Source organism: Bombus bifarius, unplaced genomic scaffold (assembly GCF_011952205.1).
Source record: "Bombus bifarius isolate JDL3187 unplaced genomic scaffold, Bbif_JDL3187 scf7180000007979, whole genome shotgun sequence".
In the NCBI taxonomy this organism is placed as follows: domain Eukaryota; kingdom Metazoa; phylum Arthropoda; class Insecta; order Hymenoptera; family Apidae; genus Bombus; species Bombus bifarius.
The window spans coordinates 1,019,545-1,037,181 of record NW_022884364.1 but is presented as its reverse complement, the minus strand read 5'-3'; the positions used below and the strand labels follow the sequence as shown (position 1 = coordinate 1,037,181).

Sequence of the window (17,637 nt, the reverse complement as noted above, 5' to 3'; positions counted from 1 at the left end):
GAACGTGGACTTAATTAAAAAATACTAGTTTTTTGAACAGGGATGTTTTTGAAAATAATAGTTTTCTATTTGTTTTCTTATTATCTTCTCATTTTATTACCCGTTTCTATTGAAACTATAAATAATAATCAATTTCTATTAATAATAATGAAAAACCAAATTTGCCATACCGATCAAATTCGGTTCTGTAAAGCTGAAGAATGACTCTGAACACGTTTTTAAAATTTTATCTCTGTAACAAAAGTGTGCTTTTATCGGAACAATTAAAGCGCTTGATTAAATTCTTGATTAAATTCTTAATTTTATAAAGATATACGTACTTGCTGTTATTCGAGTAACTTTAATTTGAAAGTTACGCATATTTAATAATAAAAAAAAAGCAGCTCAGCATGCCCTGCTTTGCGAGACACAGGTCATAGGTCAATTTTCTAATATTCTTTGCTGTGACATGCTCTCAACTCTGACTTTTCTCAAATGCATTAACGTGCTTGCATTCTCTGCTACATGTACATACACGTACATGAGTTTCTGTAAAGCCAAACAAATCTCCTTGAATTTCACTATGAGTGGACTTTACAGGCTGGAAAGAGATTCCGAGGTACATATATTTCGAATGCACGACCTAGTAAGTTATTAATATTTCTAGAATATATTTTAATTTTGCAAATAAATTGCAAGATTGTTTAGTTCCCTAAAAAATTCAGAATTTTAATTTTCAGCCTTAATTTAATTAGGAAATTTACTTAAAATTGGTAAAATACAGAATAGCGTTAATATATTAGTCGCGATAATGAGGAAGAAGATAAATAAAGAATGTTTGCACTGCAAGATAAATTTATTATACGCAGTAATTAAATTATATGTGGACAACAATCAACGGAATATGTGAAGCTATCGAACGCCTCGACGCGTGACTATCCGCACTTGATATTCGCTATCATAACAATTTCCTCTCTCTAAACAGGTTGTCATTTCTACAAGCGTTTCAAGGATTCGAGTGTTCAAAAGTACAAATTGATTTATTGCAAATATTAAAATTCCAATTTCCACCTTTAAATCTTTTTTCTCGAGTAATTGATCCAAAATGATTATAATTTGATTTAGGAAATTAAGAATGGCAAAAAAATGTATTATCTCTCTTTTTTTTTATTTTAATTATTTTGAATATCCCTCAGCATTGGAAAGTTAATTTCATAATAAAATTCTATGATCATTTTTTTATTGGATTTCAAACTTATTAATAATTTGAAATAATTTATCCCCCTACCTGAGACTTCGGCAAAAGGAAAATTTAAACTTCTGTCTTTACCTCCAGTCAAAATTAATGTTACATTCAATTCGTAATGAAGATGAGAGACATTTCCCTATAAATTCTAATAAAAATTTTAAAGCATTCTGCTTCATACTTTCATCAAGAGTTAATCGTTCTACCTAGAACCTCAATGAAAATTTGAAACGTTCTTTAGGTTTTAGTGCAAATTTAAAACGTGTTGTCCTGGTTAATTCCTCATTCTGGTTAAAGCTGGACAATACTTTGCTAGAGATTTTAATACAAATTTCGAACATTCTATATTAACAATATCTCGGAAAAGCTTTAAAATAGCGTACTTCACTATTTACTACAGCCTGTGAACCAAGACTCTCTTACCGATAAATATGAAGAAACTCTGTATCTCAAAATATTAACCACGAAAGCCAACATTTACGGTCCTAAATAGTCCAGGTGTTTCTTTAACATAAACTTTATCAAGGCCGTGATAAATCCAAAATACCTTTTTCAGTACTGTCTCATTTATCGAGACCACGCTGCACGCAACAAAGCGAATCATCAAGTAATACCGAATTCAGTATATGTAACACAAAGGAGTTGATCAAACCGAGCTGTTCTTACGTGGATACCAGTCTACAAAAGGAAGCCGTTTCCAAAAAAAAAAGAGGTCGACCTCGAAAAAACCTGACATCACAGAAAAGCGAAACGAAATCTACGCAGAAGAAAGGCGGCGCTATCACAAAATACTTATCAAAATGTGGTTTGTCTGGCATAGGACAGTTAAATGAGTCGAATGATTCTCTAGACGAGAATCAGTCACAGAGCAAAGTAACAACCTGGCTGGAGAATCTGTCCAAGCAGGAAACGTTAGACAGTCCTTATAAAACTGAAATCGTACAGTCTCCAACATGTGATTTTAACGACACGTTAATTATGTCAGTTTCTCAAAACGATTCACAGATCAAGATCGACAATTTTGACAAAGACGTTGATACGAGGATGAAGGATGACGCTAGTCAACCTGTCAGACAGGTTCGAAGGACATCTTTGAAGAGCGAGAATAACGAAAGCGATTCGAACAATACGAGCGATCGCAGGACGTCTACGGAGACGAAGACTGCGATTGCTTCGTCAAAGCTGGACTTTGATACGATGAATCCGAAGCCGAGCACGTCGAGGATGACGAGATCGTTTGACGATAGTAAGGAAAAGAGCGAAGAGAAATTCATAGACGTTAACAGGACGTCACCCTGTGACATGTTGTCCAGCATGCAGAAGAATTGGTCCTCTGTAGAGAAGTTTGGCAAAGAGATGCGCAAGAGGAAGAAGAGATTGAAATCCTTGAACGTGAGCATCGAGAACAAGGGAAAATCTCGGTCAGTGAATGAAGCTACGGCGAACCTGAACAAAGAGGAAAATGCGAAGCCGAAAGTTGTCGACGACATAGGTAATGGACGAACGAGGAAAAGAAAGGGGTCGGTGATGGCTGAAGACGTCGCGAATGTCGCCGTGGACGAAAGATTCGACGACGGGAAGAAAAGTTCGGCAAAAAGTGATTTTGTTGACGCGAGAGATGCGTTGTCCCCGAGGGATAGAAAGGATAGATCGATGTCAGAGAAAGTTCAGTCGACCACTGAATCGTCCTTTATCACGCTAGAAGAGGGTAGGCAGGTACACATTCGATATTTGAACACCTGTCAGATGAACACGATTATCGGCGTAACATACGAGGATTCACGAGCTGACATTGAAGCGGACCAAACGAATAATGGCGAGGAAACGATGCTCCCTACAAAGCGACACGTCGATCCATTCGATACGCCTTTCTACGATCGAGATAAGATATTTTCTCAAGCGTCGCTGGATAAATCAAACAGTGACCAAGGTGGACCGAATCTGCTTGATGAATCGCGTAATGAGGAAAATTGTTCTCCGACACCAACGAAAAAGATTACGATGATCGATGAAGCTGATTCTACCTCAAACTTACAAACTTCAACGCCTCATCGCAGAAGATTGTCTCTGAAGAGAAAAAGTACAGAGTTTAAATTGAATAATTCTCCCAGTCCGATTGTTGATTCTCGTGTTGGTCTGCAGGCTGTTAGACGAGACTTGAGATTTGAGATTGAGCGTGAAAGTGATCAGGCTGATGGAAACGTTGGCGCAGATAAGAGAAGTCCGGAGGAAGCAATTGGAACACAGAAACGTAGAGCTTCTACAGATGATAAACTGGATGGTAAACGTGTCAGAGGCTTGACTGCCACTTCGACCGAGTTTGCAAACAGGAGGCTGGAGAACAGCGGGTGCAATGTGTCCCTGGTCACGTTCAGGAAACTAGGGAAAACTTTCAAGCGTTGCAGAAAACGAATTCCCTTCTTGTATCTGGGAACAACCAAACGGAAAGCGATGGTGGGCCATTATCCAGGGTTCCATTTACAAAGACCGTGTAATCCGATTGATATATTGGACACGCTGGATTATACAATTCAAGATGGCTTTGGTAACAATGCACTAATCGCGTTGAACGATACACAGATAATAGATGAGGACGAAGGCAAAGAAGCAGAACCTGTCGCGACAGTAAGTACTGTAACTGAAGCGATCGTCTTCAATAATCAGATAGATTATCGTGAAGAAAATCCGCCTGAAGAAATTCAGGAGAAAATTGTTTCAGTTGTTGAGATCCCTGACAGTGTTGAAAATAAATCTCCAGATATAGACGTACTCTTGGTATCTCTGAGTGCAAATAAAGAACCATATCTCTTACCATGTGACGAACAGTGTGCTAAATCAAATAATACGTCGACCAAGAATACCGTAAAGATGATACCATCAGCAAATGACTCCCAATTACAGTTCCTCTCTTTAAAATCCCCCCCGATCGACATTTCACAGACCCAGAAACTGATCCACGAAACTGAACCTGACACAGAGACCAACAAAGTCTCTGTCTCTGGAGGTTTCTTACACATGTCAGATCAATCCGATTCTCCCCGTACGCCAGTGAGAAAAAGGAAGAGATTTGATAGTCAAGACAAGTTCTCTAATAGAATGAAAAGACAGTCTATAGTCAGCGACGAGGAGGACGTTTGCTCCAATCACAGTTTCTCGTCAGAGGTCACGTGCATTAGGAACGACAACAAAGAAGTCCCATTCTTCCAGACCAATTTAGACGAAAATTGTCAGTCCTCTGATCCTAGCAGCAGAGACACGGAAATCGTGCCGGTAAGCTCTAGCTCAAATATTGCAGCCAGCGAAGAAGGAAACAAGAAGAAGGTGTTTAAGAGAATTTTGCCAATCGCCAGTTCAAGCACTGATTCCCCGGACATTGTCTCTCAAGCCGTCTCTCCAACGACCAAGCGAAAACGAGACGTTTCTCCTGAAGTTAGCGACGGAGAGTGGAACGCGATCGTGCACAACTGGGTCGACGAGAGGTGCAAAAAGAAAGGTAAGTTGGAGCAAACTCGTGATTCCTCTAATTTGATGAATGCGTCTCGCGCGGTTAAAGACAACGCTTCGTTGAAGTCTGACTCGTCAGATCGTGACAAATCTACCAACAAACTGTCTACGCTGCAGTGTAGACAGCAGTTAGACTTCGCTGGTAGATACAGCGACGAAGGAACCAATTTCAGTGGATCCAAGTGGAGGAAGAGTTTGGAGCCTAAGAATTCGTCGATTGCTGTCGAGGACTCGCCTGATTTTGAATTGACGATAGATCGAATTAAAAATATACGAAACAAAACAACGGAACTCATACAGCCGGATACTTACGACGATATCATAGCAAATGCAGACTATGAAGAAGTCATTATAGAGGACGATAATGGAAAGAACAGAAAATCTAGAAGAGAATCGGTCGAGTGTTTGGAGATAGATAGTTACGAGAGAAAATCTAAATTAGCAAGATCGTGTGTTGAAAGTTCTTATTCGTCGAGTAAAGATGTTCTGTGCGTACGTTCTAATGGATCTGATAAGGAGAATAATAACCAGCAAATATCTGGTGCATTGTGCGATAGTGACAATGAGAATGAAGAGATACTGCTTCCGGTATATGTAAATGTGGTTAATGAGAGTTCGAGGAAGAATAGATTACAAGAAAGTTCATTCAAGTCATCCGGCAACGAATCGATATGTATTTCAAATAAATCATTGAGACAGGGATCAATGACTTCTTCTTCTCAAAAGCATCCAACGAATGCGAGTGTGAGCAATTCTACAATTAAGGATATGTCCGAACATGATTCTTTGATGGACATCACGCAACATGATCTGATGATTAAACAATTTGAGATGGATCTGTTTGAGAAAAATTATAAAAATTCTAACGTGCCTTTGGAAATGGAAAAGAAGATTCTACAGACGCCGAAGCATAACAAGAAGTGCTCAAACGCAGATGGAAAGGTTGGTCTCTTCATCTTTTATGAAAGATTCATATACGTATGGATTTATATTGATTTGTACGTGAACGGGAAGTATATGAGTTTCGAAAATTGATGATTAACATAGAGTCATTAAAATTTTAGGTGAAAGTATAGAAAACGGTGATGTTAAAAGAGTTTCATATATTTTTAACAAAATTTGAGAAGTTCTAGTATCGGTAAATTATAATTTATAATTAATAAATAATAAATAATTTATAATTTCTCTGAAATTATAAGAAGTGTCAAATGATATATTTACTTGTAGGACAAATGAAAAATTTATAGTAATATTTAGTGCAATATTTCTAATTATTTGTAGTGCAATAGTATTATTTTAGAATATGATACTTCAGGTCTTTTATTAATCTAAATTATTTATTTTTCTTTAATTATAAAGAGAAATTTAATAAAGGAAGTAGAAGAAGACCGTATATAGTCAGACGCTATAGTCATTCCGAATCTAATATTACTTTTAAAATTTGTGTGCATTTCAAAATAATTTTATTCAATTCGCAAATTATAATTATATACAAATTTAAAAAAAAAGATTTAAGGAATATCTCAATAATCTACTGACCGTGAAGATCTATAAATAAAAATGAATGACGATGATTCTCTATGGAAGATTCCTATAAAGAAACTGAAAAGACTGCTGTAAACTAATAAATTCTTCACAGAAAAACCTAAAAGTTGTCTAGAAGATTATGAAGCTTCTCTTTGCCAAATTCGAATAACTCTTTTAACCCCTCTTCAACCACCCGCCGCATAATTATTCTAATTTAAAAAATGATTCGATATTTCCATTTGAGCGTCACTCGTTCGTAATTTTGAAATTTCACGTAATTCAAAACAATCATTTAGAAAGCTTCGTGCTTTAGTATTATTCACGGTGCTTAATTGATAACTTTTATCGTCCATCCGCTACTTAAAGATAAACAAGATCCTGCAGTCTGAAATACTCACTCTCTGCTTTGAAATATCCAGGACGTCGAACACTCGGGTGAAGAAGACGACATTGTCGAGAACACTCCTAACACAAAGACGAAAAAGTAAGTAACACGAGTCTCTCGTAACGTCCATTCTTCTTTCAGTTTTGAAAGGTACATTATGCATTTCAATAACAGCATTACACATTAACGTAATTTTTCTTACACCGTTCAAGTTTTTCTAATAAGTGTTATATTTATATAACAATTGCTAGTTGGAATGAAGATGAAGAACTTTCCATTGAAGCAATTCAATTTTACCTGTTTGTTTACTGAGATTAAAATGTGCATAGAGTTTTACGTGTTACTCTCATTGATAGAGTTTACTCTCTATCAATGTGTCATTTTGCAATGATTCACAAAATAATTATTTTTTGGAACGAGGATCAAGAGACTTTCATCGAAGCTGCCCAATTTACCTTCTTGAAAACTATCTGTTGGTTAAAATTCAAACATGAAATAAAGTCTCCTATCTTTAATAACGTTTTACGACTGATAATATAAATATATATTTATGATAACAATAATTTGTAATAATATTACAAATATAATAAACAGAATAACTTCATGTGAAATTACTTTTGCAATTAGAAACACAGCTTCCTCAGTTCTATGTGATTTAACATCGCGTACAAAGGTCCATTAACTAGAAACTTCTGTTCAAAAGCGAAGAAAAGAAAAAGACGTATCGTCCATTTTATTTTATTTCCATTTTATTCGATTTTCACGAAGATCGCTTTTTATTTGGCATATTGCGCGCTATGAAAAGCCACACAGCACATCAATTCCTTAAACCCTTCTAAATCCTCCAATATCCGCTATCAAAAAATATTCTGCATATCAAATCGAGCAATTTTACGCAACCGGTATCACTTTCTTCAGTTTGGGAGCGATCAATTCGACGCAGAGAAGTGTGATATCATCGTCCTCGGTTTCGAAGACCTTCGAAAAAACATTGCCTGCCAAAATTCTACAGTCGGCGACCGGAAGATGCCTCACCAATATCAGCACTCCAAATTCCACGATCAGCATTCCTCCTCTCTACCAGAGCACCCCGAAAATGCATCAGTCTACCTGCAATAACGCCACGAAGCTTGTTCCTCGCGCGAATGAACCCTCTAACAAGCAGACGAAGGATTCCATTCAGCGAAATATGAATCGAAGCGTTCAGGGAAACACTGTTCAACGTACAAATAACATTGAGGAAAGCGTTCAAATTATAAATAACAGTGAGGATAATATCGTTAAAAGTACAAATAATGTTCGAGGCGTTGAGAAAAATATCGCTCAACGCGCACACTATACCAACAGACAGAAGTTCTGTTTTGTATGCAGCGGGCTGACAATTCATGAAATCGATCTAGTGAAGAAGTTAACGCAAATGCTGGACGGTAGATACCTGGCTCAGTTCGATAAGGATGTAACACACGTGATCGTGAAAGCTGACAAAAATAACGGAGCTAGCAACACGTTGAAATACCTGCAGGGTATAGTCCATAGGAAATGGATCGTGAGTTATCAGTGGGTAGTGGATTCGGTAAAGGAGCGAAGATTAGTGAACGAGGAACCGTACGAAGTGGTAGATTCGAAGACTCTCGAAGAAGGCCCTCGAAAATCGCGATGCAGAGAGAAGGGTTTATTCGAGGGATTCTGCTTTCTATGTATTGAACCGTACATCAACGTTTCTATAGAACAGTATCAGGTGAGCATGTTTTTCAGAATATTTCTTCCATTTCGTCCTTTTATAGCGCGAGAACGAATAAAGAATGTTACATTTGTATTTCTCTACAGAATCGTCTGTTGCGAACGAAACGTTTCAAGCGAAATTTAATCAGCGAAGATATCTTCAAAATTTCGACACGGTCTTTGTCTCTATTTAGTGGAATATTTTCATAAAGAATAAGCATTCTATTAAATAACAATTTTATCTTTGTTTTAAATTTCTCCAATGTAATCGTGATAGTCGTGTCTCGTTATCTCGGTGTTAGTGAAATTAAACGACGTTTCGTATAAAACGTGCAATATATTCACAAATGGTGAACGTTTGAATTCTTGCGTGAGCAACTGTGCCACGAAAGCTCACAAATTTTTCATATTCAACTTGCGGAAAAAATAGTAGAAAATAGAAAAGAAAGGTATAACGAGGAAAATAAAGAAACTAAGGTAAAACTATATCAAATTTGAAGCAGAGAGCATCGTTATGCGAGAATATTCCGCGTTTAAATCACGCTTATAAATTTTAAAGGTTTCGCGTATTATTATGGTTGAATAGTTCGCATCGAAACCCCAATTCAAGAAAGGCGTTTATTTATGTTCCTCCGACCATCCAATCTTGCTATGCCGTTTCAAGTTGAATATACGCCAAGTTTTACTGATATTGTCTCTTTTAGGACTTGCTACGGGCTACGGGTGCCATCGTGGTCGACTCGTTATGCGCTCTAGCCGCTGAGAAGAATTTGATGAAGATCATTTTGATTCAGGCCGACCTTCATGAATTCCAAATTATTGGTAAGATTATCACATTTATCAAAATTAAAAGTGAAATGCCGAGTAAACGTATTCTCAATGGAATTAAATACTGTTAATTAAAAAGGTAAGAATATGCAAAAAGAATGATTTCAATGAATCTTGAAATTATGTTGGAGACAACATTGAATTGATAATTGTTTTTATTAATCATTATTGTAGATGTATATGAATAGTTGTGTAAAAAAATAATCTCACGTCTTAAGATAATCTGATTATCTTATATATAAATCTTGGATATAATCTGATATACAAAGTTGAGAATTATATCTGATTGATTATATTTAATGATTTTGTTTTTTTTTTTTTTGTGTGTGAAATTTGTCAAAAGAAGAAAGATGTCCTTCCTGTATGATTAATCTACTTGAAATATTTAAATGTCAGATCAGTTTGTAAGTTCTTGATTCGTCGTTATTTTGCACAACTCTTTCTCTATCTTGCACAACTTTTTCTTCATTTCGTTGATAGTTTTTTCAACTTCATCGTCATGAAAGGATTTTTGCAAATCATTTTTTTAACAAGCGCAGGAAAATAATTAACTAACCAAAATGCTTTTCTAATTTTACAGTAACTTCAATGTTCTACGAAATATCTATATTTCATTTTTATCTACTAAAACAAGTTCGGATTGAAATAACCGTTCGCAACAGCAAAATATCAACAACACACTAATAACATGCAAATTTCAACTATCGTCTCCCACAACGTACAACTTCCTGGGAAATGTATCAACTGAACTAAACTACCCTTCGCCACAAAACTGTCCCGACGTATTAATTATTTCTTTTTCATTTCTTTTCCTTCTCGTAGAATGGTACAAACAGACTCGTGCCATAGCAATCGTCGACGAATGGATAGTCGAGTGTATCAGTCAGTACAAACTGATATCGTTCTATCCATATCTGCAGGAGTTGTCGCGACAGGACGTTCTCGCGCTTGGTTATCCGGAATATCTTGTCGAAGAAGAGACTGGCTGGGATTCTGATAGCACGTGCGATTTGTAGACATGACATTCAGCGGGGCTCCATTGCTTTTAGCATAATTTCATGTCGAGCATTACTCACTTCCGCTCATTTCCATGAATTTAAACCCCTTATCAGTGCCACATCGTTTGAATAATTTGCGCATATTGTACCTATGATATAGTTTAGAAAATTTGTATATTTTTTAGTTATTATATATATTTGGAGAAAATAGTCTATAACAAAGGGAATATTTGTTTTTGCAACAGATTTTGTTCTCGTAACATTGTTTAAGGGTGAATTAAGTTACCGTATATGTGGATTTTTGATGGAAGTGATTACGTTTAATGAGGAATTTTTTGTATGTATCGCTGATAGTAATATTTATGGCAGGATATAAAACATTTTGTTATCATTTTTACCACTGTGATTACATATATGAATATTTGATCTCCTAACAAGATCAAAATATATCATGGTAACAGTAAGTTTAACAAAGATATTCTGTTCTCGTTAAATTAATTTAGATTTCCACAACAAAACTTTCATTTAACTTTTTCATCGCATCCATCAATGTTCCACACACTTCGCTAACGAAAACAATCATAATGTAATTACTAACAAAATTATTTTCTTATATTACCAGTTGAAAAAATTATCGATACTTATTAAAAATTTGTTCAATTAGTATGTTAACTTTTGTATTGCATTGATTTTGAACAATTTATTTTACCATCAACATACAAATCAATATTCCAAATTCTGTTTCATACTGCAATAAATACGAAGATCAATTAAAACTAAATAATCAGATCTAGAAATAATCAGTAGTAAGTTCAAGCTTTATCCACAGCAACACAAAAGCATTTCAAATGATATAAGTAACTATAGACATGTTCTTTTATTTTATTATTATTATATATATATGTGTATATATTACATATATTATTTTATTTTTATATGCACCAAAAAGATATTAGCAAAATAACACCAGCTAAGAATAAAATCTAAATTCATAAGAAAGATAATAAATTCATGTCTTATCCGCAATACACAATAACAGAAGAGTGCCTCGTAGATCATAATATTCATATTAATATTAATCGTAAATATATTTTTCTACATACATATATCAAAACAATCACCCAAATATGATCAATTTAAAATAAAATCTACATTTGTACAAAAATAATAATTAGGAATATTAATCTCGCGCTTGATCCACGAAACGTAGCAATAGAAAAGAGCAATTCTCCTCGAGACATGTTCTTATTTGGATTGTTTTATATTACAACGCGAACTCGAACATTCGCACTCCTCAAAGATAGGGCAGCGGCTCTTTTCTTAAATATTTACAATATTCGCAAACAATACTTATTATCATTTTTCGTTTTACCAATCACCGAACGATCGATATAACTGATTTTTGAAAGCATCTTCAACGCGACGCACGATTTCATATGGTCTCAGCAATATATTTTCTTCTTTCTAAATATCAAGCGACACGCAAAAATATCCAAGTAGAATCAAAAGAAAGCGCACCTATAAGAAAATAATTATTAGGAATGATAAATTCACGCTTCATCCGCCAAACACAACGACACGAAAGAATCCCATAAATCAGTTCACATCCCCTCACAATGCTCATAGTCAGCAAGCCCGAATGCTGTGCGTTGAAATTTTGTAATTACATGAAACACATAAGATGTATCTAGTTGCGAATACACAGCCCTGTTTAGGGCGAGGCATGTGGTAGTGCTTGGAACGTGCAATATCATGATCATGGGTGGATTTAGGTACTGCGTGTTGCGAAGAGCATTCAGGCCACTCACGTATTCACAGATACAGGCAAAGAATATTGATTTGCCCAGGACCACCTGTAGGCAACTCTCGTCTAACATTTCTCACGTATACACATACATAGACACGCGCGTACACCATGTCAGTGGTTATGAATCTAGTCCAATTGCCAGCAACCAAGGAGAAATAATCACTGTGTCCGTTATGCTCTCTATTTCGATGCACTCTAACTGCACAGAAAGATAATCATTGCGATCGATAGTCGTTTGTATTTTCTATTTCTTCTCCTTTCCTGGCTCTTTTCTCTGTTTATTCCTCATACTTTTTGTACTTCTTTTCGTCGTTAATTATTCATTGCGTTTCACGTTTATAGATAGAATCACCCTGAATTTTTCAATTCTTATGATGGTTCATAAATATTGGCACATTTACTGATTTTATACAAAACGTAATAATAGGTGTAAGCTATCAAAGGAACTGTTAATTGACGAAAATTATGTAGTACAAATGTCCAGGATAGATGGCAAAATTTGTTAAAAATCTCGTGCGCGACTTGCAGAAAAATAACGAGACCGCGCACCATAAATATGAATTTAGTTCACAGCAATTCTTGGGACGCATAAATTAATTTAAGAAGATTTATAATGGAAGAAATTTTCTTTTTTTATTTTTTACTTTTTCCCTGAGGGTTCTATTCTCTACGGTTGCCAGTAGCGGTATAGCTAAACCACCGTGTTGAGTGTTATAACGCGATGCAGCATGCACCAGACCATCGCTATTTTTCAGAAATAGAATTTTAGCCTTATCCATGTGCCAGAACTCAGGTGGTACGAGAGTAATTTTACGGGTTTGGAATACTCTGTACTTTTAACTTGCACGCGCCACTTCTTCGCTCAATAGCCGAGACACTGTTATAAATCTTGGAGTTTCCAGACGGCCATACGACGGCCAAGCTAACAGTTCCCGCGACAATAACTCGTACCCTCTGGAATATTCCGCAGGGATTGTACATTTCACCACCTCGACGCATACCTCCACACAGCTATACAGCACTGAGATCTCCCTTCCAAAGGCACGAAGTGCAATGGAGCGAAGGGTACGAGACATAAGAAACACCGAAAGCACGCATTTTCGACAGAACTTGCAAACATATTTTGAAAAGGTCAAGTTATATCATCACGTCGCTATCTTTACACTCATACACACACATACGTACACCTATTTTGAGAGAAAATACGTTCAAAAATCAGAATGAACACGATTGGTTATACCTTTCGCTCGATTTTACAAATTGGATGAAACATACGAATAATATGCGTATTGGGTTAGGAAGTTCGTTCCGATTTACATTTCGATTTATAATTATCTCGATCTTTCACTCAACTTGAATATTTCATCCTTTCAAAACCTTTGAGGTTTTTCAGCGAAGAACTTTTCAATATGATCTTTTATGTTGATCAAATTCCTTAAAAATCTGAACGAACTTTTCGGTAAGCCAATATAACGAGAAAAGCTCGTGCAACATTCCGCAATGACGTATGTAAGGTTAAATATGTGATAATCGATTTCTTGATAAGTTCATGATCATCATTGATCTGTAACCATGACGACCTAGATTAGTTCATGATATAGGTGCTTGTTCTAATTCTAACAATACGACGTTAACTAAGTTAATATGTTACCGAGGTGCTTTTTGTAAGTTTAGTCTTTAAGCTTCTGTTTTTATGGTAAGAAGAACCTACGTGTATAATTTTGTTTAAAACGTATCGGTACGGTATGGAACAAACTGAAATTATTAATTTTATCTGTTCAAACGTGTTCTGCGAACTTCTAAGAGTAATAAAGATTTATGTATTGTTTAGATTTTTCAGCGTTGTATACAACATTTTGTTTCACGTTTTTTGAAAACATTCCAAAAGTTTCCAGTTAACTGTTCAGTTAATGGTTGTTCAGAAACTTCGTGAAGAATGCTTGCAACGTTTCTTGTTACGTTTTTGATGTCAGAATAATAAGTAATACAGTATGAACATTTCTTATGCAAAGTATTTTTTTACCTTGGTGCCATTTACATAAACTCTTTAGTTTTAAGAGACTTCCATTAGTTTTGTATTACTTGCGCTATATTCTATACTGTACACGCTACGTCTTTGCTTAAAGGACACAAAACTTCTTTAAAGAAAATAGAAGAAATAAAAAGTATTTTGTATATAAATTTGTTCTTTTATATTCTATGAAATAAGAATAAACAATTTTTTTAAATAACATGTTTGTTCCTTTATACTGTATGAAATAGAAAATATCCCAATAATTAAATCAAAGTATTCCTTGCACGTGTTTACTACCACATACTGTCTGCTCTTCGAGTATCTATGGTTCATAAAATTGATTTCCTCGCAAGAAAGGTTATAACGTAAATGATAGAAAAATGGATCTTCTCTTACCACGTGTTGCTTTCTTATGTTAAAAACGAGTCTAAAGAAGAGTATGTTACCATTAAAACACATGGCAATAATAACTGAAATGTACTTCTCTGCACGATATTCGATCATATCTTTTGTTTATCTCGTTTTCTAAGAATAAAAAATTCTCTCAGTAGTTTAGGAACGTCTATTCTAGAAATTCTAGAATTTCAAACGTATATAAAGCGAATTTAAAATGCGTATAAAGTGAATATTCTTCGGTATTAATAAAACTGCATTTTATTTAATCACATTTAATACAGAGGCTGTGTAATAGAAATCCTGTTATTACGATTCATTTTTATCGAGCAAGCTATTGAAAATGAATCGATGAAAGAGTTTACGTGCATCTGTATATTTTAGATTATTTCGAAATAATTTTATATGTTCGATTTTTCGAATGTTAATAGCATTCACTAACGCAGTAAAAATCGAATCTCATTTCGTACATGTAGTTGTACTTTCAGATTGCAAGCTTCTGTGAACTTCTTTCGATTACTCGAACGTTTAGAATTCTCAGTATCGTCCGTTATGTTATCCTACTGGAATATTAATGATCGTTTCGTACGAAGCCTGCTCAATATCGCCATAATGTTGCTCGAAATGGTTGTCGAATTATTCACCGAATGGAAGGCAGCTATTCTACCATCGTAGTACGGAATACGATGAATGTTTGCGAATCACTCGCGATTGTGCATAGTATTGGATGTCCCTATTGTACGACGTACCGTGTACACGAGTACAGCGTGCACGAATCAAGTCTATTTATATTCTAAAGAGTACAATCTTGATACTGCACAAAGTGTCAACAGTTACGTCTTTTAAAATGCCAAGTTACGGAGTTGCGAAGGAAACTCTATTGACATCATCTTCGTCCCTCATTTCATAACTCGTGACTATGTAAGTTTAATACTAAATTAACTTTACGTAAATACGTTAGCAAAATCAGTGATATAATTAATATTTGTACGAGGAGTTTCTATAAGAATATGCAAATTTTATGTCGTATTTTATATCAGTGAATTCAAAGACAACAGTTAATTTTTAGTCATAACTTGACCTCTAATCATCAATAACTTGGAAACTATAAGCAGTCAAACATACAAATCTTCGTATATCTTATGAGAAAGCATAAAGCAAATGAGATTTTTATTCAAATGAAACATATAACGTCGTGTAACATTCATTTCTTAACTGTAATAGGTCATTGTTACTAATAACTGAAAGATATGCATTGTAATTCCATTTCCGAGTTTAATTTCCTTCTATTATTATCAAATTTCTAAGTAAAAAGAGATTTAATCACCGAGAAGTGTTCTAAAGTTGGGATATAGAAGTTCCTGATATTGTAGCTGACATATTGTAAATAGCTTAACGGTCCGTATTCGAAAGAATGAATTGCTAGAATCCGAAAAAATTGTATTTTCAAGTCCAGTATATAGTTGAAAAATAGACTTGTAGAAAATTGAGAAGAGATTCGTATCATGGAAGAATCAAGTCACGTAGAAGGTATCCCAGAATGAGATCATACATACACCACAAACTTTATCTACGATAGAAGGCTATAAATATACGTACAAGTTGACCATACATACCAACATACTATCGTAATATTCCTGAAGACTATATCCAATCTTATAACTTTTGTTCGTCGTTTCTTTTCACGTCATTCGTCCTTCTCCTCTATATTTCATAACCAAGTATTATTTGTATCACTAATTATTAGCGTATTAATAATAGTAAGTATTAGTAATAATAGACAATAAGCATTAAATTTATAATTTTAAGTTTCACACTACAATCTTATTTTGTATTACGAATTATCTTCTATTTATTGTAATAAATAATAGATCACTCCTGGATAACTAACTTTTTCTCCTATGATTAAAATATAAAAACATCCAACATCCACACATCTAACTTCTTTTTACACCCTACAAAAATTACACGATAATAACTACAGTATTTTCTCCAATAACAAAGATTATATGATAAAAGCTATAGACTTCTCTTAAATGCCTTAATGATTCTTTAAATTACGATTAAGATACCGAAACGTCCAAATTCTACGCGTGTTTCTTACAATTCTCTCTTACACAAACCACAGCTTCTTATATGACACAACGATAGCTGCAATTTTCTCCGATAATAAATATTCTCCCCGAAACATCGTAATAAGCCTTTCAACGATTAAAACATCAATCGACGATCGGAACCTCACACTTATAATTTCCTTTTCTATGCTACAACCGCGCTTTCACCTGTGGCCAGGTTCCTTCGACGACAACAGTCGAGTGATATGCATCAACGAGTGGACGGATCGGTCTGATGCGCGACGTGCCAATTCTACTTGATCGACGCGTGTCACAATGCGGTCATTTGGGGATGGAAAATGGTCGCGCACTTAATTTGATCGCAATCAGCAGAATGAAACGATAATCAGGAATTAATGGCAGACGAAATACCGCACGACCAGGCCAGTTAAACCGCGTTAAAACATGGCAACGACCGGGCTATCGAAGCGGAGAAAATACGCTTGCGTATGCGAATGGGAAACGGGAGCAATTAACTGCCGAGTGCGAAATCGTGTAAGCGATTCTTGAATAAATAACCAGCTGAGGCTTCGAGGCCAGCAGATCCTAAGGGGGTGCGTTCGGGGAAAATAAGGGATTCGTTGTGAATAGCGAATTGAATGAAATGAATCTTTTAATCTGATGGCTGACTAGCGAGACTGTGTCTTTGGAATTAACACGTGTAGTGTCGCTTAATGACTTTGGCGATCGTATCTGCCTTTGCACAGAACGTACGGGCAAACGTTGAAGATTGACGAATACGTTTACCTTAAAGCTACGGTATAGTGAGTAATAATAAAAAGTTAAAAAAAGTTGCTATTCGTGTATGTATGTGAAATACTAATATTAGTAACTTTTGTATTGCACATTTTTTATCAACTCGATAATAATCGTGTATTCTGAATATTACGTCTATTCGTCGCTTTATTGAACTTAATTATCAAGTAATTATAGTAAATGGTAAAACTGATTAAGAATTTAACTGCATCATGTCTTTTTCAGAAAACCATTAAATACTATGTTTCTATTATTAATAACCAATAAGAAAGAAACGTCCTTCTTGCAGACTAATAGGTGTTTTAATATATCCCTTATTTTAGTATATTTTTTATAACCTTATTTCCATTTGTTCATAATGTTG

General features: G+C 35.1%; 2 protein-coding genes across 3 annotated transcripts in view; one reads left to right on the top strand and one right to left on the bottom strand.

The window, feature by feature from the left end:
- The window catches only part of LOC117204615 (glycine-rich protein DOT1-like), an 87,539-nt gene that overhangs the window by 11,957 nt on the left and 57,945 nt on the right, over nt 1-17,637 (bottom strand). The window lies entirely within an intron of this gene.
- LOC117204614 (breast cancer type 1 susceptibility protein-like) overlaps nt 1-17,637 on the top strand; it is a 38,263-nt gene that overhangs the window by 3,336 nt on the left and 17,290 nt on the right. The window contains exons 3-7 of one of the 2 annotated variants that reach the window (XM_033442151.1): nt 1,782-5,671; nt 6,676-6,740; nt 7,560-8,379; nt 9,068-9,185; nt 10,014-14,007. In XM_033442151.1, the coding sequence (XP_033298042.1) occupies nt 1,782-5,671; nt 6,676-6,740; nt 7,560-8,379; nt 9,068-9,185; nt 10,014-10,207 (5,087 nt within the window). In that variant the 3' untranslated portion in view covers nt 10,208-14,007. Of the gene's footprint in view, nt 1-1,781; nt 5,672-6,675; nt 6,741-7,559; nt 8,380-9,067; nt 9,186-10,013; nt 14,008-17,637 lie in introns of those variants that run through there. The other variant, XM_033442152.1, reaches the window with a different exon arrangement.